The sequence below is a fragment of the Dermacentor silvarum genome, chromosome 1 (genome assembly GCF_013339745.2).
Source record: "Dermacentor silvarum isolate Dsil-2018 chromosome 1, BIME_Dsil_1.4, whole genome shotgun sequence".
In the NCBI taxonomy this organism is placed as follows: Eukaryota; Metazoa; Arthropoda; class Arachnida; order Ixodida; family Ixodidae; genus Dermacentor; species Dermacentor silvarum.
In genome coordinates, this window is record NC_051154.1 from 21,191,824 (window position 1) to 21,214,028 (window position 22,205).

The window sequence follows — 22,205 nt, forward strand, 5'->3', positions numbered from 1 at the left end:
GCGTGGCATATTGAAGATGTGCCAGCATTGCTGTCACATTCCACAAAGGCACAACAAATTTTGACAAACTCTAACGGCGTAAAATTTCTTGGAAATGAGTATTGAAAGCAGCGAAAAGGCAAAAAAGAAGAGTTAGCATGGTCGCCTGCTTTCTAGTTGCACTAGGGCCCTTTTTAAAACACCCTAATATAATTATTAGACTACCATTCAAAATCTTGAATGTTTGTATGGACCTAGCTAATTAACACTTCAAAAACTAGACGCAAGTTACTGCACTGCATCAATGACATGCCTTCCAGTCTTCATACAATGATCAGGGTTGGAGATTTTCCTCTTTTTTTCAGGCATCAGGGTGCATGCTACTGACTTTTAACTATGAACCCCAGAATCCAGGTTTCTGCTGCAGCGATTGTGCCCGGGCCACGTGGCAGGGCTTGTGTTGTGAACTGGATGCTGCAAAGGGCGTCTTTGCGCTTCTAAACTTCGAGGATGTGATGTCAAAGTAATGTCAAGCAATTTAATGAATGTCTTGTGAGCATGCAGGCTTTCGCCTTCATCCTCTTTAATGTATGCTGAAGTGACTCAACTTTTAGGCACTTAAGTTACTGATAGTGAAAAAATAGTAACAGCTTGGGAAGTTTCAACCACATCTAGAGAGAATCAGGGGGAATAAAAGGGCCGAGTTCCATTATGGTGCATTGAAGAAGCTCAATGCACGCAGTTATGTCATCAAAGTGCAGCTGCCAAATCCACATTCAAATTAAAATTGTTTCAGCTGCTCGTTCAGCAAAAGGTGTACAGTGAAAATTATCGAACCAAGCACAACTTTTTTTGGCAGTGTGTAGTTTACAGAGTCACTACTGCTTTTATGGCTCCATTCAGGCTTACCTTTGGATCTAACTGAACGTATTTGAGCTTAGCTGATACCAGGTGTTGTTGAAGAGCCTTTAGTGGTGGTAGTTAAACATGCCAATGAGTAGCAAGAAACAAAGCAATTCAAGCTGCACAAAATGTATGTTCAGGCAAGAGTAACATTCCATGTCACTGCACGGTCATGTTTATTTGTCCAACCAAAAAGAAATTTTCATACATGAAAGCATAGCATATATTCAGACAATATACTTGTAAAATGATAAAATGCAATAATGCAGCAGGAATGAGCCACTTATACAGGTCTATACAGGGTCTCCGAGCTATCACGCAGCACGATTAAAAAAAAAAAAAAAAAAAAGGAACGGCGTTACGCGAAGCAAACCTAGTGCGTATTGTTTCCAGTACAGTGGAGTAGCCGTTACTGAGATTTAATTCATTAATTGTAATTAATTACTTAAATCTCAGTAACGGCTACTCCACTGTACTGGAAACAATACCCACTAGCTTGGCTTCGCGTAACGCCATTCCTCTTTTTTAAAATCATGCTGCGTGATAGCTGGGACACCCTGTATGTAGTGAAATACAAAATACTTCAAAAGAGCGTTATTCGAAGTCCAGCTTCTTAACCACTTCTGTTGGTTTTGTAGAAAAATCAGGTTCAGACAGGAGGGCTTCAACATCTTCATCAAGAAGAATGTCAGCATCACCGAGATCAGGACTGTAAAAAAAAAAAATTGGCTCTAAGCATTAAAAGTAGCACCAAAGATTGAAAAAACGAGAATTCAGTGGCAATTGAACATGTACGAATGTGCCAGCAAATGAAGCCATCTTGCCTGGTGTAACTGCAGCGAAAATTTCAGCTGCATTATATATTTATTCCAAATGTTAGTGTCGCTGCTGTGCAGGTAGGTCCTTATAATCAACGGTTATGAAAAATCTGGCTATGAAAAATGTGTTAGCAGCTGTTTGTATTCTTCGGAAAGCAATTTCCCACTAAATGATAACTTTCTGCAAATGACAAATTGCAAAATATTTGGTGTAAATATGACAATCATAAACAGGCTCTAAAAGCCAGGCATTTTCTGATAAAATTGTAAAAGCTCGAAGCCGGACACCGACGGTGGAAATTCGCCCGGAGAATCATAATTGCTATCGCAATAAAACATACAACAAGCACTTTGACGCATGTGAAGCACACGGCGGTCTCATGTCCAAGCGACACAGGCTTTTAGGGTGAGCATTGCGATCAGATCACTCTGCAACATGAGCGACTTGCGGCATTTGTGTGCAAAAAATAAGTAAACGTTTGCGCATTCGACACTCCCTTGGAGAAGCAAATAAATTCCCACTTTTCATGCAGTTGGGAAATGTTGCGAGACGGCAGAGGTTTCAGATAAGCTTCAGGTAGGCAAATTTTATATTTCGAATTATTTATACAGGGAACTATTTTGTGACTCCTTTGAGTTTAATATATCCGGGTTCTATGCACCTCCTCCTCCATAGGTTCCCTCTCCTTTTGTTCCACTTTGTCTGAGAAGCCAATGTGAGAGCATGTTAATGTCGAGTTCATTTTGTGTTGTCCCTGATCTGTGCTTGTTTCTCCACGTTCATGATGATGATGTACGGTGTTTAATGGCGCAAGGGCCAGGTATGGCCAAAGAGCGCCAGGCCAGTGTTCCACGAGTTGACAATGGAGCAATGAAGTGCGAAAGGTAGACGTATTGTGGCTGTAAAAGGGCCTAACAACAATCGCTGTAAAATGCGTAAAATATATATGTAATAAAATTATGGCAATGGCTAATGAGGTGCACTATGAACACGAAAGAAGAAATTGCAAGGTAATGAAGATAAACGAAAATATATCGCAGATAAAACTTTTCAAAAAGCACTGCTGCCTTGACAGACCCTTTGAAACGCAAGGGCCTGGAGGCGCGTGCTATGCAAAATTACTATCGCAGTGACATCCTCTGGAGAGAGGATGCGCTACGAAACTATTGGGCAAATAACATGCAATACTACATTGCTCAGAAAATCCAGGACAGCCTTATTGTCAAAGAGAGGTTCGTCGCCAAGAAACATAGCCGGATGGAGAGGGAGACAGTACCGGTATGCTAGAGGAAAGTGCCTTTTTCTCTCTCTCTCGGCTTCCCTGCACTCCACGAGGACGTGGAGCATGGTAAGCCTCTCTCCACATCTACCACAGGTTGGCGGGTCATTTCCCGTTAAGAGAAAATTGTGGGTGCCATATGTATGTCCTATTCTCAGACGAGAGAATAGGACATTAGTTCTTAGTACTTTCGTAACGGGATGCCAGGGACCTATCTGTGGCTTAACTAAGTGGAGCTTATTGTTCGTTTCGGCATCCCACAGGCGCTGCCAGTGGCTTCGAAGTTTCTTTCTCAAGTAGGGCTTGAGATCTCTGGCAGGGATTGAAGCGGTAGGGTTAAGCGCTCGTGATGTAGTTGATGTGGCCATTTCATCAGCTAGAACATTGCCCTCGATGCCTCTATGGCCAGGCACCCAGCATATAATAATATGCTGGTTAGACAGGTATGCCTTGCACAGAGCAGAATACAGTTCAATAAGTACAGGGTTTTTGTGTCTATGTAGAGTCATGACGGCTTTTACGACGCTTAGGGAGTCTGTAAATATTATTGATCTTTGAGTTTGGATTTGCCTATACTCTTCACAGCCGATAAAAGTGCATAGGCCTCAGCCGTAAAAATGCTTGTTTCCGGGTGCAGTACATCGGACTCTGAGAACGATGGGCCGACTACTGCATAAGATACCCCTGCATGTGACTTGGAAGTGTCAGTATAAACTGAGTGCAGGACGAGTACTTGAACTGGATTTCTAGAAAATGCATCCGGATATGTGCTTCTGGAGCATCTTTTGTGACCTCTACAAACGAAGTATCACACTCTATGAGTTGCCACTGCCACGGTGGCACTGGCTTTGCTGGGGCCATCAGAGTATTTTCAAGTAGTGGGATGTTCATTTCTTCACTAATTTTTCTTACACATAGTGAAAAGGGGTCTCTTGCTGTCGGCCAGTTATTAAAGAGTGTGGAACTGGTCATATCATTTACGGTTGAGAAGGACGGATGTTCCGGGTTCGAATTTACTTTCAGGAAATAGGTGAGGCCTAAGGATAAACGTTGTATATCAAGCGACCACATGTCTGCCTCTACATACAGGCTTGCCACAGGACTTGTCCTTGATGTTATAGTTCAGCGGAAATCCGCTAGGTGGAGATAAGTAATTAAAGGGAAATAGACATCCACCCAAATGTAGCAATTTGCTACAATGGAAACCCAACCGGGTTCCTCGAAAGAAAGCCTCGCAGTTGAAGAAAAATTCGACCTGGTCCGGGACTCGAACCCGGGACCACCGGAAAGGCAGTGGTGTGTGTGTGTGTGTGTGTGTGTGTGTTTTAGATGGTCCGCATCTGATGTATAGCCTGCAGGGGACAATCAATGATTTTATTGTCAACCAGTAAAAGTCTGGGTCCTTTATTAGAGTGCATATAGTAGTCAATCCTAAAACTAGTTAAAATCACTCTCGTTGGCGAAACAATGTTTTGCGCATGTGATCACAAGTTAGAGCACTGAAGAGCAGCCACTTTACGTATCGCGAGCAGCATTCACTTGCACATCACGAACGGCCAATATGGGCTTGAAATATTGCTCGTGTGCAGCAACAATCATTGCGCAGCTGATTTCACTGTTTTAGCGGGGGAATATTTATAGGCACAGTGCGAACTTTTTTGCCTTTTCTCTCAAGTGTGCTTTCAACTAATTTGCACAGCTTTAAAAACGAAGCACAACCTCGGGGCTCATTCCCAAAACTCGTCGACAAAGTGGCAGTGAAGTTGAATGCAAATTCTGCATTTTACTAGTAATTCTAGTCATCTAGTGTTGCATATATAAAGCTTTTGCTGAGAAAAAGTTCCACTGACAAGCAGCTTATCTCGAACATTTGTTACACCACACTCTACCAAGTTTACAAATCGTCAAGCACGCTTTACACTATTTTCTTGCAAATAAATCTTATTACCACTTTTCAATGTAAAAACTGTTTACTTAGGTAAGCATGATTTGACTTTCATTTCAATGTAGTTTCAAACAACCAGAAACCACCTCAAAAACATGACTTTATTAGTGTAAAAGTAAACATATTCTCTATTAAAAAAATAAAATGGCGAAAAATCTGTCTTTAAGGCAGTCATAGTGCGCAGAGCATTCTATTGCGCCTGTGTGTGTCCCCTTCTTTATCTGCATCTGCTGAGTGCCTCAGTTATTTATTTGGTCAAGTACCAGCAAACCGAAACTTCTTAATTTGCTTGTCTTAGTTTCAAATAGGTATGATGCGCTTACAGAACAAAATGTATTAAAAATGATCTGAGTATGCATGGAAAAGTTTGTTGCCTGTCTTCATTACGCAATAGCACTAATTCATGTTGCTGGGCAAATATGGCCTTCGAACTGCGCCCGCTACTCATGGCAGGAGCAAAGAGTGATTGCACTGAGCAGACTAACGTGCAAGGGGCGAGCTGAGTCCTGGTTGAATTCATCAAGTTTAATTATCTTGTACAGGTCTGCAATGCAGCTCAAGACTACTTAACTTTGCCTGCTTTGCCCACTAAGTTTGTTCGTCCCACTATCAGACGTTCCAGACATTTCATTACCGCCGCAGGCCTGCAGATGGGCAGTCGTTGGAATGCATTAAAATATAGGCGACAATGCTTCAAACGAGTTTGTTCAGTTTTCTTGTACTGAAACCGACCGTCTAAGAGTAAGTTTAATTAATTAATGATAAACTTCCCTAATGCATGATTTTCTCAATGTTATTTTATTTTTGACGAAAAGCAGAGGATCTTTTTATTGTAAGTGAAAGATGCACACTGTGCCACAGAATTCGTTTCCACAATTTCTTTGTGCTTTCTCAGCGAGTTCAGCTTGTGTCGTGCTGGACCATTTAAAGTTGCTGATCCATCACTTACTCACCTAATGCCACATTGTAGCAAAATACTGCAGTTTGCTGCAATGCCGCTAAAGCACTGTGTGCATTAATGTACCATAGCAACTACTTAATTTCTTGAAAATGGCATCATACCCCTTTCGTGAAGTACATAAAGGACTGGGAGGCAACAAAATTGTAATGTCTGTGGCCAATGGAGCAAGTGACCAACCATGCAGGGCTGACTGGACACAGACAAACACTTTATTACAGTGCAGATACCCTCTGCCGAAGATCAAATGCTGCATGCAGTTCATCATCTAAAAGCAGCCATCAGTGCGCCACAATCACAGAATAGTCTTGACAAAGAACCTACACCATACAGGCATGTGTACACACTGATGGCTGGCAGATGACACCAGGAGCAACCTACACTAAATGTAGTTCTGGTGGTGGCTCTGCTAGATTTCACCAGAAAGAGTGTTCTTGATTATTTCACACATATTACACTAATACAAACTTTCAGACTTATGACATTTCAAAAACTCGAGCAGGGCAGGGCTACTGACCACCTCAAGCAGCCTCCACATGGTGAGCGAGCATGCGAAAGCAAAGCTTCACATTCAAGAAGGCACCATTAAAAATATCTTGGGGCTAATAATTCGTGGCCTAAGTATGCAAACTAAGCAATGCATTTTGCAATTGAGCGTGGGGCCTATTAAGTACACTTGTGTTCTCAAAGCTGCATGCTTAAACAACTAAGTATACAACTATTCCATACATAATACATTCCTAAGAAATGTGGGTAGGTGTAAACGTTGTAGGGATATCTACTCCCCACTTCAGATATATAAAAATTCAAATTTTATTCCTGCCATTAATGGAATTTTTTTATTGTAAACCAAGGTAATGTGTACAGCTCCTTGATGCATTTTCTCCTGAGCCCAGCAACACAAGACTGCGTTTCCTTCTGCCTTTTCTGCTAGAACATTGCCTACAACATGTGCATGTCTGTGTGGGTATTTATAATTCTTGCTGGCTAGTATTCAGAGGCATCAGGGAGGTCCTTGCAACCAGCAATTTTCTATATGTTGCAAGTGCTCACTTCTGTTGGACATCAGTGATACTGCTGGCAACGTCTTCAAACTTAGCATGCAACTGACACAAAGAGATGAAGTATGCATACAGGTAGCAAGAAGTGTTAAGGATTTCAGCCTCTATACCAGAGGTTACTAAACTGGGCTCTGCAACCCGGCTGCTTCATGGTAACATTTCTGGGTTCTGTGAGCAGCCTAATTGCTTTTGCACCTCCGCACATTTCCCAATTTACAGAAATAATTTTGCTTTGCTGTTTGAATTTAACTAAGCCTTCGTACATCACATGTACACTTATGCAATCTTCACCAGAAAGACCTAAATGGCAGCAAAATCTGCCAACGTCTGCTCCAGAACACAAGAAACAGATGCGAACTTGCAAAAGCTGACAAGAGTTGGATCATTGACTTTTATGGTAAACAAATGATCACGAAATTCAAAGAGCATCGTTTAACAAACATATGGGGCCTATTTATGCACACATCGTGTGCACTAGAGTTGACACACTGTAGTTTTCACACAAGAAATTGTTTTTGAACCATCATCAAAATTTAAGTCAAGCACTTTGATAAGCACTAGACACACCATAGCTGGGCAGCGCGGGTTTTTCAGGTTAATGTTGCCATCAGCAATTGAAGACGTCTTTTCAATGCAAGAAGCTAGTTGCAAAATTTTTATGCGAAAGCTAAACCAGTTTTGTGTTACAACGCTTTTTATCAAGATCTTGTTTTTCACATGTGCTACCAAATGCAGTAGCTGCAGGGAGAGAAATGGCACACACCTGTTACTTGGCATCTCATCTGTCGCATCCTCTGACTGTTCTTTCGGGGGGTCCCAAATGTGCAATTGCCGGCGCCAAATGCGAATCTGGGCATCCCATGACCGTCGGCTGAACTTCAGGTAACGGTTTGGTGTGCGAGGGTGGTGCTTTGCTCGATTTTTCCTGTAACATAAAGACATACCCTTAGCACTGCCAGAAATCACCTGTACACATTCAAAGCAAACTCAGTAGCCAAAACAGGGCACTGAACTTCAATATAAACCAAATTCGAGAATAAAGATAACATACCCAAGCAAACATCAGAGGTCGTGCACTCATGCAGTGGCGATGCTCCTTTGGTTATTGTCTCTCTCATGTGGCTACCATTTGTGCAACAGATGCTCAAGTTTCTAGTGAACTTTTACTTAATTTTACTACGTTCATGCCACAAAATGGTAGCCAACAAGATGGTTATGAGGACATGTAGAACTATTTCATTTATAAAACTCACAAACATCAACCCAGGAGTTCACTCAATGCAGTTTCCAACTGCAACTACAACGTAATGCAGGCTTAAATGCACAAAAGACAACCCAAGGCTGAGTATAATAAGTGGTGCAGAGCCACACACTGCTTACCATGTTTAAACAATCCACTAAATTATGACCTTTTTAATTTTAATTTCTACATAATATACTGTGTGTAGCCATTCGGTTAATTCATTGCAACTTTTATAGCGAGTCGGTGAATAAGCACATCATTGTAAAGAGAAAGAGGAACGGTTTCTCGGCACTCTGGGAAGGCTGGTAGGTTTTTCCAAGCAAGAAAGCGAGAACCCCTGCCTTGCAGACATTTGGAAGATTTTTTTTTCTTTCATAGGAAAGCAGTTTGCACACTATGCAATTGCTTGCTGAGGCTGTTGTTCACAAGGAATTTGAATACTACATAGATAGGAACTAGCATTCTATGGCTGACCTAACTTCTTCGCAACAGCGTCTCGAAGAATGTTTGTTCAGTGCGATGCATCTATAGTGTGTTTACAAGTGTGAAATGAAGATGGCTTGTTATTTGGCATCAATATCTGTAAGCATCCAAGCTGATATAGCACTCCAGCATGGCCTAAATGTTTGCATTAGTTAAAGTTTCACATTTTCACCTCTACCAAGAGCCTGAAATGAGACTAACATTTTGAAAATTTAAGATTGTTTTGTCATCATATGGTGCACAAAACGAAACACTTCTACAGCTAGCTGCTTTATACTTAAACACTCTCCACACCACAGAAAACCATGTAAACCAAGGTACGTCTTCATATTGAGGTCACTACAGGCATGTGTCTAAAGATGTGCTTCCCAATTTAAAGACTATTTTGAGCATCAGGTTTATTTTATTTAAATAACTTACCTAGGAACAGCAGCACAGTAACGCTCATAGCCTACAGTACTCTTGCCATACTCTATTTGCTTGAGACGTCTGCCGAGCACCTCAGGGTCTGTCTCATACAGCTGTGCATCAGAACTGCAAATGCATAGTTAAGCACATTACCAATTAGCAAACTTCACATACGCTTAGAACAATTGTCAAAAATAAAAAAATGATACAGAGTACCCCATGACAGAAGTAATCTTTACAATAATTAGGGCACTTGTATTTTTTAACTACAAAATGTTTGGTTATACAGTCAAACCCAGATATATCGAACCTGAAGGGGATCACAGAAAAGTTTGATATATATTGGTAATTCGATATATAAAATAAAACTTTCATGCAAAAATTTTACGTGTACCAAAAGGAGATTTTACAGCTGTTCATTATACACAATAATTCGATATATCCGGGTTTGACTGTAATAAGTTGACTCAAGAACTCAACACATCTTCCAAATTGTGTTTTCCCATTTCTCCACTACTGTTTTATAAAGCACCTTGACAGTATAAAACAATTTGCTAACTCTTCCATACATATTCAAGAGATGTACACATTATTCAATGAGAGTAACGTGACTAACTGCAAAAGCTAAATAGTGCAGTGGACTCCATAATTATTAAATAGGCATTATTTTACAAGCTTTCATTTAGAATGGCAAATAACTACTGGGTAGGCATGTAGTACAGGGAACTGCAAGCAACTTGGAAACTTACGTGCGCCGTGCTAATGCGTTTTGCTTGTTTGCTGCTTTGTCTCTGAAAAGGGGAAAGCAAACATAGTATTAACCAATCATTTCACCGTCACACCACATACACAGTGAGCATCATTCAAATTTGCATGTCACCCATGAAAACATTCAGCGTCCTCCATTGATCTCCAAATACATAATACTGTTCAGACCATTTAACCAAGAGATCGCAGGGCCCTTTTTAGACTATTTTTAGTCTACACAAAATTTAAAAAAATTGCCTGTGTCAGATAGCACTATGCTAATCTTTAAACCAGATTGCACAAACAGGACGTTATCTACACAATAAATCGAAATGCATAATTGACTAATTAATAAACATTCACTACTTAAGTTTGCAGCTTATGACGTACTGCACATATTGCAATTTACTGATTGTAGCTGCCAAGTTAATTTAATTACGCCAATGAGAAGCTGAAACAAACATTTTCTTGCTCCCAATTAATCCCTTAAGTGTTTTGGACGAGCTTTTTTTGATTTGATATTTGCTTTATTTCACCATTATGGCACATCAATACAGATAAAAATGTACATAAATGGTGAGGATAGCGGGAAAAAAGCTGCTTTTTAGCAGCTTGACTAGCCCCGCCACCCCCTGCTTACAACGACAGCAACAGAAACAAGCTCACAGAGAACAATTTCAAGCAATGTTTTTTTTTTTCTTTTTTCTTCAAGCTCATACAGACTAATTCAAAACAATTTTCATGTTTAAAGCACAAAAAATTCAGGATATCATAGTTAAAATAGGGTTTTTTGATAACATGCGTAATCCTTCATCTGTTAGTTTAAACTTATTTAGTGTGCTCGGAAGACAATACTGTAATAGTTGCAGTCCATAATTTGTTCGCGGCCGGGGGATATACCAATGGTTGGTGTGTCTGGTTAAGCGTGAGGAGGGATTAAGAGTTAAATTTGCTAAAGTGCGAATGTGGCTGCCTTTCTGAATTAATTCGGACCTAAAAGCTGTCAAGATGTGATATTCGTATAGGGTTGTAACTTTTAAAACATTGAACTTAGCAAATAATTCGGACGTGCGTGCAGTGTATGACAAACCTGCAATGCAACGCAAGGCATTTTTTTGCAATGTAATTATGTTGTGCAACGAGTTCTTGGTACCAGTAGCCGGGTACTAGCTTGTCAATGGCAATAATCCCGTTTTCAAAGTGATTTGGATGAACTCAGCACATCGACTTGTTTTTCGTCTACTGCATAGACGACGGCTGAAGTGCCAAGTGTTTGAAATCCGCGGTTATTTTGCTCTTTTTTGTTTTGCTACATAGATGTCAGCACTAGAAGGCGGCGTTGATTGAGTCTTGGTGCCCTACAACATAGATGTCAGCCATTTCTTAAGCAATAGGTGGAAAGTTTTCATTTTTCCGGGGGGAGCTGGGGCCTGACCAGCTTTCCGAACCCTACTCATGTATGCATATATATATATTACCTTTAATATATTTACACTGGAAACTTCATGTGACCTCGAAAGATTCACTGAAGTGACGAGCTTATATGAGTATTTGCAAGACATCAGAGTAGGAGACAATTCAGTTTTACAGCCTCAGTCCCCTCATACCACCAAGAGAGTGGCATTTCTCAGATGAGCCATACGACAAGCGGATTCAGTTAAACACGTTAGGGTGTTACATTTGTTTTGTGCGCATTACGTCACACAAGTACATATTAATGAAAAAGCTATGCAACGCCTTGTAAATGTTTTAATGCAAAAGATACAATCAAGAAATATTTTCCTGACAAAAGGTCAGTCATTGAGAAGATAAGACATAACATATATAAAAATTAAACAATATCTAACAATTTCTGAGCACAACTTATGACGAATTATTAGTATAAGTATAATGTGATTCCATAACGCAATAGTTTCATTACTTGTCAAAGCATGCCTCATGCCACTGGTTTTGTCTATTTTTTGGAGGCAGAATAAAGGATTATGGACTAAAAATCATCAGGTGTCAAAATAAATAAACATATTAACAAATAAATAAATAAGACAGCAATATCTCAAATGCGAAAGGACTCTATAGCAAATATAGGAACAGCATGGATTGTGTTATTGAGCGGCAAATGCAGCATATGACGAATAAAAATGAATAAGGAAAATGCACAGCATGGACTGGGGAGTTTTACAAATAGCGCAACCACGCGTCTTTTCTTTACCCACATGGCGCCACTGTTCTTTCTGGGGTTTTACGTGCCAAAACCAGTTCTGATTATGAGGCACGCCACAGTGGCTCTGCTTGCGCTGTTATGTAGCCCATTTTCGTTCTTTTGTATAACTTTTTGCGTTGTTTTCTAAGCCAGGTGGTTTGCTTTGACTTGTAAGTTGGTGCCTCTCATTGTCTGATGCGATGATTTCACACTCATTGAAAAAGTGTTCGTTCGGGCACTTGATCTGGAAATGAAGTCGTCGGCAATCTTATTCAAATTGATTTAGCGGGAGAGTTCTTTGTGGGCGTGCAAAATTGCCAGATGATTCAAACGGGCTTGTCCAATCGTCGACCGCAGTACATTTTCAATTGCCGAAGGCAAGAAAAGGACCTCTCGGATGTGGTCGATGAGACCGGTATGGCCAACGCAATTTTTTTTAGTTTGGCCATTTCCGGCAAAAGGTTTCGCAGGTGTACACCCTTGCCCCTCGTAAACATGTGCACGACGTCCTCGAATGTGTGCAATTATGCCAACCTTTGCTGGCTTAGAATGTCAATCAGCATATCTCTGTGCAAAATCAAGCATCCTGGTTCAAGGTCGTCACCGTAGAACTTCCCTATGGCAAGCAGCTCAATGTGGGACTTATACTGCCGCATATCAGGTGGATACCTGTTGTTTAACGAAGACAGCACTGTGTCAAGTACTTCATAGAACCTCTGGCGGTACATGTCACTCGCTGATGGAAACACATGAGCTGAGGAACCTTCCTGATAGTGGCGTGGAGTCTTCTTTTGCCTATAGCAGCTAGAACACACGCGTCCTCAACTCCTATTTTTTCTGCCTGTGCCATACATACGCGGGTCACGCGCTTTATTTTGGAGTTAATCTGCACCGAGTTCAAGCTTGGGCCATCGGAGATGGCTGGTTCCTTCACGTGCGCTGCCTCCCCACGCGCCTAGTGTTATGTTTTCACTGGTGCTTATACAGTGAAAAATACGCTTCCCTTTCAGCATCAGACAGGTTCTGGCGAAGTACCGATAAGCGAGGTGTCCACTGTTGGTTTTGTCGTTGGTGCTCATGCTGTGTTTGTAGCAGGTGCACATTGCAACGTCCGCAGCCGCGGTAGAAGCGAGCTCGACGCCTGTTTTCTATTTCTCCTTTTATTGCGACAGCATTTGTATTGACACTACAGGCAGATTTTCGCTGTCGTCGTCGCCGTGATATTCCGTATAAAGTCCAAAAGTTATGAGTGAGCGACCCATACACTGTGGGTACGAGAAAAAGCCCGTAACACCGAGCCGAAAAGGATGGCGGCTTGATCGACATTATCTTCCCACGCGATCAATATTCGGGTTAGTTGGAGGTCACGTGATCAAATGCGCGCACGGGGAAGAGAGCACGCGTCTTCTCATCTAGCCCTGCCGCAGCTACGAATGACTGTGTGCGGTTGACACTTACGGGGCCCGCTATCCAATTGTTGGTAATAATTCGGGGGTGCAATGATCAAGGGCGAGCAGGGATGACTGCTAACTTCATGCGCGCTGTCTTCCATCTTAGGCTGTTTTTCCATGCCCCAATTACAGAGGTAACTGCAGATCGCTGACAGAGGCCGTCCTCTAGTGGACATAAAAAACGTTGCAGTTTCGCCCGAAAGGCGAAGCATCAATTCAATTACGATAGCAAATTAGCAGAGAGCTATTCGGAGTAGGGATAGTAGTTTTATCAGCTGCATAAACTTGGACATGCAGCAGCACCAGCAATGCGGAGAACTGTCATTGACGCCGTCGCCGTTTTGCCTGCGTTCGTACCGAACGCGCGCGGCGTTGGTGACTGTTGCCAGGGCCTCTGGGGGCTGCTCGGAGGTTTTCGACGAGATCAGAATGGGAAACTCGTCGAGAAGTGTCAGAAGTCTTTACCACCCTCTCGCCTCGCAACATTTTATATAAATACACATTTGCTGCCGCAGCTAAGCATCGCCTTCCCTCCTCCCCCCCCCCCCCCCCCCCAAAGGCCTTTCGCACGACGGAAGAAGTCGCGTTTGCTCTATATTTATAGTGATTGTAAAGAAGGAAAGAGACGCTTAATTCTGCATCCCTTCAGGGAGCACAGCGCAGAATGCACGTTTGTTCTCCGCGGTGCATTCGCTCCCCTTGAAAGCACGCGTCCGCGCCCTTTCACTCGCACATACAGCGTCCGGCGCGCGGCAACGCTTTCATCGCCATTGACGTCATATGGAACCGCACGGTGACGGCAGAAATCTTCTTTGAGTGTCCATATAATTGCTATCGCAATAAAATATGCAGATGATGACGATGAATCTTATTTTCGGAGTCGCGGTGAATCGCATGGCTGTACAAACCGTTCGCCCCAGCTGCCGGCATTCTTCATAATGCCAGCTTTGTGATAGCGACTGCTCGTGGTCATTCAGCGAGATATTAACAGGCTTAATGGTTGGTGCATTGTCAAAAAAGTGCGCAAAGCAATTCGTAGTGAGTTGAACATACAGCAACATATTCATTCTCTAGACATAGGCTATCCATATCATATGTGAAAGCTCGTTAATTCGGCCCCCGTTAATTCGGAAGATTCGGCCTGCTAATTCCCTCCCTTCAAAAATGTACATATGTCTATGACGATGAATCTTATTTTCGGAGTCGCGGTGAATCGCATGGCTGTACAAACCGTTCGCCCCAGCTGCCGGCATTCTTCATAATAGGGAGCCAGCTTTGTGACGCCGGCCGCGCTGTAGCGTTTGTTCGCCGTTTATAGTCCGACGTAACGCGAGCGTGCTACGTCACGTGGCGGAAACGGTAACCGGCGGCTTCCGACGCGGCCCGATGGGCACGGCTCCTGACCCATTCGCGCGTTGGTCGCGCAGAATCGCCAACCCACAATGCAGCGAGATATTCAAAGCGGCGCGCGGGCTTGTGATCATATTGCGCATGCTCCGAAGATAACAGCCGACGCGCGCGCGTCGGAAGAGATGGCGTTTCGGCTGGCTACCAGCGAGTATTAACAGGCTTAATGGTTGGTGCATTGTCAAAAAAGTGCGCAAAGCAATTCGTAGTGAGTTGAACATACAGCAACATATTCATTCTCTAGACATAGGCTATCCATATCATTAGAAATAATTGTTAGTTGGCTACCTTTCTCTTTAAAAATATAAACTTTGTCCTGTGTACGCATTGAAATATAATGTGTCCGTGCATGGTGTTCACACTGGAAATTAAAATAACATGTTGAAGGTGAAAAAATACGGATGAGGTAGCCACCGCTGGTGCTTCTAATGCGCTTGTTTTCATATTGTCAGGATTTTCAGAAATAAAGCGAAAGTATGAATAAAAGCCGTGCACGTCCGCGTCAACAATGTGTCAATTAGCTTTTAGCACATTAACATGTTAAGGAAAAAGGTAGAGGCAACTCAAAAAGAAACCATAAATGATTTGGGTAACAGGACTTTGGTAATAACATTTTAGGAGCGAGAGGGGGGGGGGGCTCGAGCCCCAGAGCCCCCCTGTAGTCGGCGCCTATGTTGTATGCACTGGAGGGGTGTGTTTATTGCACTCTGTTTTCTACTAGATAAATGGCAGTACTTTGTCAGCACTCAAAGATAGCGTTTTTGGAACCACAAGCTTTTGGCAGGTTTGGAACGACGGCATCTGCCACTGACAGCTTGCATGCGAGTCATGCATACAAAAGCCGCTGCTCTACTGCGACGGTGTAAGTGAGAATGAAAGCAATGCCCTTTCTTCAGTGAAATTTTCTTTGCAGAATAGTTGATTTTGAAGCTGGGTAAAGTAAAGCATTTTTCCTCGTTTATAACTGTACCATTTGTGGCAATGAGAAGTACCTATATATTGCATAGTGAAGAGTTAAAAAAGAGGTTTTCACGCCTAAATCATAAAGCAGTTGAAAAAGTTTTAGAAGAGTTTTCGATGGAGTGGTCCTAAATAAGCGATTAAAAAAAAATCACTTTTGGGCAAAATAATGAAACACTTAAAGGGTTAAATGCCAGAATGTTGACAACAGATACAACACTGGAGCCCCTATTCGCAGGACAAACTACTTATTGTCAATCTTTTGTCCCCCAAGAACAACTATGACTGGTAGCGCCTGCCCACATCCATGGCTCCATTCAAAACGCTTGAATTGAATTCTGGGGTTTTACGTGCTAAAACCACGATTTGATTATGAGGCATGCCGTAGTGGGGGACTCCAGATTAATTTTGACCACCAGGGGATCTTTAACGTGCCCCCAATGCACGGGAATCAGGCGTTCATGCATTTCGCCCCCATCGAGATGCGGCCACTGCAGCCGGGATTTTATCCTGCGACCTCATGCTTAGCAGCACAACACCATAGCCGCTAAGCCACTGCTGCGGGTCATTCAACATGCTAATCATGTTCAAGTCTGCAATGTATAATGACTTTTCCTTGTACTAAACAGGTGTTAGCATCTCTGAATTTATATTTCTTTACCCACTCACTTCTGTGATGTCTGAATGTCATGGGAAAACATCCATGCACTTGAGCCTTCTTTTAAAGTACCTGAGCATGCATTTGTACTATACAAATGGCCTCACTAGAATTCAAGCAAATATAGAAAACTTTAGCACATCTAGACAATGCCATCAAAGCTGGTATATCTACAACAAAGCTCAATCCCACCCACATCTATGGCTTCGTATTAACAAATTTACAAACTTTTTTTTTTTTTGCTTCCGGTTAATAATACAATGAAATATAGACATTAAACCTGCGAGACAATCATAGAATGTTATGCCAATGATTTTGGCAATAATCTGCATCATGCATCATTAATGCCACACATGAGTTATATCTGGTGCCTTTTATTCCACAGTCTCTTTATTCACTGTGCCAGAGGTGCCTTTGGTGGCAGCGAAGGTTAGAGATTCAGTTTCACTGATCAGACAGCCATTACAATGGTGATATTAAGCGCCCGAGATACTGCCAAGAAAACTATGTAGTAAGACGGGATGTAACACTGGTTATAGAGAAATACTAGGTGAATGTTTGCAGACCACATACCTTTTCTCCACAATGTTAGCCCATGAATGTTCTAGGCGTTCATGAAGATCCCAGAAGTTGCCAATTTCTTTCCTGGTGAGGAATGAACAGGACTTATTACCTCAAGTGCAATAACATGTCTAAACATGAATGAAGTCTACAACCCAAAGTCAATGAACAAATACTCTCAAAAGTTTTACTTGTCTGAACGTATGGCCATCTAAATAAACTCGCACTGTGAAGCTTGGGGGACCAAGAAAGAAAAGGAGGATGAAGGGGAGAGTGTGTGCTTCAGCATTATACATAATATGCTGAATATACACCAGAACTTCTGGGGAAAAAGTAACGCTGAAATGTATGGCGAGTTAACACAATAGATACTTTTCATAATTGTAAAGCTAGCTTTCCTACGAGGCAGCTAGCCAAACTAATGGTGGCAGTCATTTTTACAAACAGCGTGTACAAGCACGGCTTGTATTAGGACGTGGAAAATGTAGATGTGGCTCTTGTGACGAAACTATGTGCAAAAGACAAGCCCCAGCATGTGCAGCTAGAACTTCCGTCTTCATTTGAATGATGACCGGTGCTGCTATTAGTGAGGCAAATGTGCAGTGCAGAGAAGCATACTTCCGAATTAGGAAAAGAGGCTATTGCTTATTGGAGAGAGGCTTCCACAATGAGGGGAGGCTTCCACCCATGTTTAATGTGCATCGAAATCTGTATACACTGCATGGAGGGCAAGCTACGTGAAAGCATAAAGGGGGTGGCAGCAATGTCTTCCACACTGAGCCCATATTCCCATAAGAGGCCTTGCCCCCACGGTCAATACAACATATTTTACTGTGCCAAGCAGGTATGAGGTCAGAGCCTTACCTTGGTAATATCATGTAACATAACATGCTCGAACACATACATTCACTGTGGCAACTCAGTTCTGCAGAATCCCACAAGGTGGAGGAAGTATCATAAAAAGGAAAAGTTGAAGCTACAAAACAATTTCCCTTCCATACATTCACTGTAGATGAATGGGAGTAAAGATTTTAGAGAAGTGTTTTGATCTGAAATTCTAACAGATGGTTGATACAAATAAAGTCAACAAGCCTGTATTGAAAAAAAAAAAAAAACAAGTACCACTCATACTGAAAATATGTATACGACACAACAAACTTGTGTATGTGACAAGGCCACCAAAAGGTTCGGCACGATCCAACCCTAGGGAAAGTTCCAATACAAAATTTCCATTCGTCTTATACGAAACACATAGGTCTAATAGGATAACCTACAGGTCCCATAGCAAAGTGTACAGGTCCCATAAACATTTTTGCCAATCCTGTATCAGGGCAATACAATGTTCTATAAGACAAATAAAATGCTTTATGGGTTCCAACGGAAGCAATAGAAGTGGTGATCATGACATAAACTTGTATTGATAGTATTGCTTAGCAAGAAGCCAGCAAAGCAGACGTGCTAAACATCAAGACGATGGCCCATTTTTAAGAAAGGAATTATGCGTTCCAAGATGTACATTTGTTGCACTGAGGATATTTAGGTACCGCTAGTTGTTTCACTGCCACAAACATCAGAGCCGGCTGCCAGCACATCTGTAGGGGTAGTACAGATGGGCTTATATAGGCCACAATTTGTTATATAAGTGCTGTCCTGGGTGTGAGCTATTTGGCAAGGCAGCAGCAGCAACCATGATCAGCAAAGTCTGGATGAGTTTGCCTAGAAAGCTTTGCTTTAAAAATGAAAACTTAATGCACCTTTGTAGAGAACAAACCACCAAACCACTTTGGTGCACAGCGCTCCTATTGACCAAAATGCACTGGTAAGCTAATACACCAATTAGTGTAAGTCTATTGTTTTATAGTCCAATAGACCAATACAGGCTATCAGCTTTAACGTTTCATAATGCAATAAGATTAGACCTATTGAAACCAATAAAATATTGCTCTTCAAATTTTTTGTAGGAACTGCTGCGCTAAACCATCCTTCACGCAATTTCTATAGGTGCATTCACCGAGATGCATCTGTGGTCATAAGGGGGGGGGAAGAAAAATGAGGTTGTCTGCCCAAGATTGAAGCTGGCTTTGGCGCCATTGATTGCTGAGGGCAAGTTTAAACTAATTCAAAGTACGATAATCATGAATATGTTAGATAAAACAAAACTTTTGGACGGTGTGATTCTCTTGAGATATAAGCTACATAAGTCTAACTGTGAATAGGAAGTGTGACTGGCAACTGAAGAAAGTGTAACATCCTTGTGAAAAGGACTGATATTCCTTGACCACTATCAGCGGTTAGTTTTTCATGGTGTCAAAGTTAAAGAACGTATGGCGATTCGTGATACATGCGCTGACAGCCACGGCGTGAATGAGTAGTGCTATTGAGCTAAGAAGTTACAAAGTTGGAACCCAAATCTCACTAAATCATCCTTGTCAAACATACAGAATGTTTCTCAGAAAATGCATTTGAATTTCCTTAAAAATAGGGAAGACGTGACAGATGATTTCTTCAGGATTGCTTTTACTACAAAGGTACACAAGTTAAGATGACCCGAGGTGATTAAACAAGTAATTGTGAAGACATGAATAGTGAACTTTTTAATCAAAAACATCATATGAATGATCATAATAGAAGATTTGAAGACTAAGAAAGAGCAGTTAATAATATCAGCTGTTAATAACACATTCTAGACAAGTAAAACGATGACGCTGTTAGCTTCTGCAGTGCATTTAGTTCCGGCCCATTTTACACATAAAACTGAAAGAACTGCTAAAGAGATGCGTGTGTGCAGACGCTAGTAAGGCAGTCAACATGTTTCTATTTGCATTTCAAAGAGGTGTTTTAATGGAAAAAATTGCAACCGACCCACACACAGAGCTGGGATAGAGCAAAGTGGTGCGAGTACGTGGGCGAAGGCAGGGTGGGAAACTACATGACGTGTGGCATTTAGCAAGAGTGGCACAGAGCCGTGGTGCAGGGCAAGTCACATAAGTGTGACATTTTTTTTTTTTACAAAATACTGCAGGCCCAATTGGGCCCATGCAGGAGGGGCATCAAAAGGTTTACACAAGCACTGGTAAAAGCATCAAACAGAATTCATCACAGTTCATGAAGAGAGGGAAAAAAATTATGTATACATAAGCATGACACATCAATGAGCACCTAATGGCCGTGAAAACAATTATAAACATTGCAACTTTAGGGAAAACAGTCCTTGGGTTCACGACAAGAAAAAAAGAAAAGAAAAAAAGCAAGAAGAAAACAAAAGAAAAGCGCTTCACATTACGACGTTAATGCGTCGAATGAGTCACTGTTCTGAAGCATACATAACGGCAAAGCGTTCCAGTCTGTAATCGTTCGTGGAAAAAATGAAAACATGAATGTGTTAGTATGTGTTCTAAATGGTGTTATCAATTCAGCATGACATGTTGTGTGGGCATCCTGTGTAGCTGAAACATATGCACACAGTATGTTGTCGCTCAATCCGAAGTCCCAAGACAAAGAGCTGGGACTGTCACATTCTTTAGCAGAGGCCGAAGTGGATCATCAAGTAGCTGTGTGTAACCGTGCCCGAGTCTATCAGCAGTAGCAGAGAGACAACTAGGAGCAAAATGGAATAAGCAGCTACGAGATACAGCGCTCAGGCCTGTTGCTGCCTAACTCTTTCCCTACAATGCCCTAGGAAACCGATCAATCTAATCAATAGCTTTTTGACACATTATTAAAGGATGTGGCCGAAACTCTTCTACAAATAATGCACCGTATGAAATGAAGACTGGTCAAACTTTTGCTCAGGTTTGGAAATATTCGATACATCTGGCAGTGTAAAAAATTATGCAGATCCCACGCAGTGTGGGAATCAATGCATGTATGCACCTTTCTGTGCTGTTAGCTTCAATTGATGATAATTGGCGGTGATGTTCATATGTTCATATTGTTTTTTGACAGCAAATGTTCAAGTTCTTCAGCGTTTAGTGCAATACGATAGTGGCGAGTTGATCCAGTTTGCTTGCCACTGCTGCCGTGTCTAGTAGTAGTGTACGTGTTCTTGCTTTCTTGCATCACCTTTGATTCTCCCACACTTGCCCATGTACAAGAGGTGCCATGAGCGAAGAGTGGCAAGGCTGTTATTCACCTGTTTCGTGTCTGCGTCGGTTCTGTCCATTCTCTACCTTCTCTCTATACCTACCTTTAGCCACGTCAATCAACCATGTGAAGCCCTTCATCGAATGCAAGACTGGTGTTGTTTACCGCATTCAATTGGCATGTGGAAAAGTGTATATAGGCCAGACGAGTAGGTGTTAATAAGCTCTTGCAAGAACATAACACATCCTTAAGCGGGGACCAACTAAGCAATTTGGCAGTTCATTGCCGCAGCTGCAAGAAGTGCAAAAGAAACTGTGCCGATGTTCAATCATGTGACAATTTTAGGAAGGGGAAAAACTAGATGTGAGCAGAAAATTTTATAAGCCTTTCATACTGGAAATCAGAAAGATAATTGAGCCAGCAATACGCCTGTGTTTAATGAACAAGGAACGTGCCAACCTAGCAGGTAGGTAAAAGGTGATCAAACTGATATTGATGCAAGTGTCTTGCATCAATATCAGTCGTTGAAGGAGTTGAAGATGCTCATGCGTCGGATGTTGTGTATGGCAATGTACATTTCACGCTGATATTAATGGACATGTCTTGGGAGGAGTTGAAAATGCGCATGCGTTGGAAGTTTTGTGCGGCAATGTACATTCCAATAAAGTACAGTTGAAAGTCCAGAGTCCGTCCGTGTCTAATGCCTTTGTCTTGTGTAGCGTCCTTGTGTTATCGCTGGTACCCCCTAATCTCGTGTTAAAAGCAGGAACGGCCGCTTGCTCTTGCACCTGCAACGTCGTCATGCAGCGTCATCGAAAGCAGTTGGCCCACCAATGCTACTGGCCAATTTCGTGATTGCTAGAACATTCTTAGTAAACAAAACTACCAATTGTTAGTTAAATTAAAAATATATACCTTTCCGCGTATAACCCGCACCCCTAATTACAATAGCCGGGAAAGAAAATATCCGCGCGTATAACCCGCGGAAATAACTGCGTACAACAATGCTCAAATCTTTGCAAAAACAGTTCGTTGACGGATGCACGACTATGAGTTCGCC

At 41.9% G+C, this 22,205-nt stretch overlaps 1 protein-coding gene across 2 annotated transcripts in view; it reads right to left on the bottom strand.

Annotated features, from left to right (window-relative positions):
• Positions 1-502: 502 nt before the first annotated feature.
• Positions 503-22,205, bottom strand: part of LOC119457847 (histone RNA hairpin-binding protein) — a 35,974-nt gene continuing 14,271 nt past the window's right edge. The window contains exons 2-6 of one of the 2 annotated variants that reach the window (XM_049665333.1): positions 17,075-17,146; positions 9,828-9,869; positions 9,091-9,204; positions 7,708-7,869; positions 503-1,591 (exon numbers count right to left, since the gene is read on the bottom strand). In XM_049665333.1, the coding sequence (XP_049521290.1) occupies positions 1,477-1,591; positions 7,708-7,869; positions 9,091-9,204; positions 9,828-9,869; positions 17,075-17,146 (505 nt within the window). In that variant the 3' untranslated portion in view covers positions 503-1,476. The remainder of the gene's footprint in view (positions 1,592-7,707; positions 7,870-9,090; positions 9,205-9,827; positions 9,870-17,074; positions 17,147-22,205) is intronic. The other variant, XM_037719610.2, reaches the window with a different exon arrangement.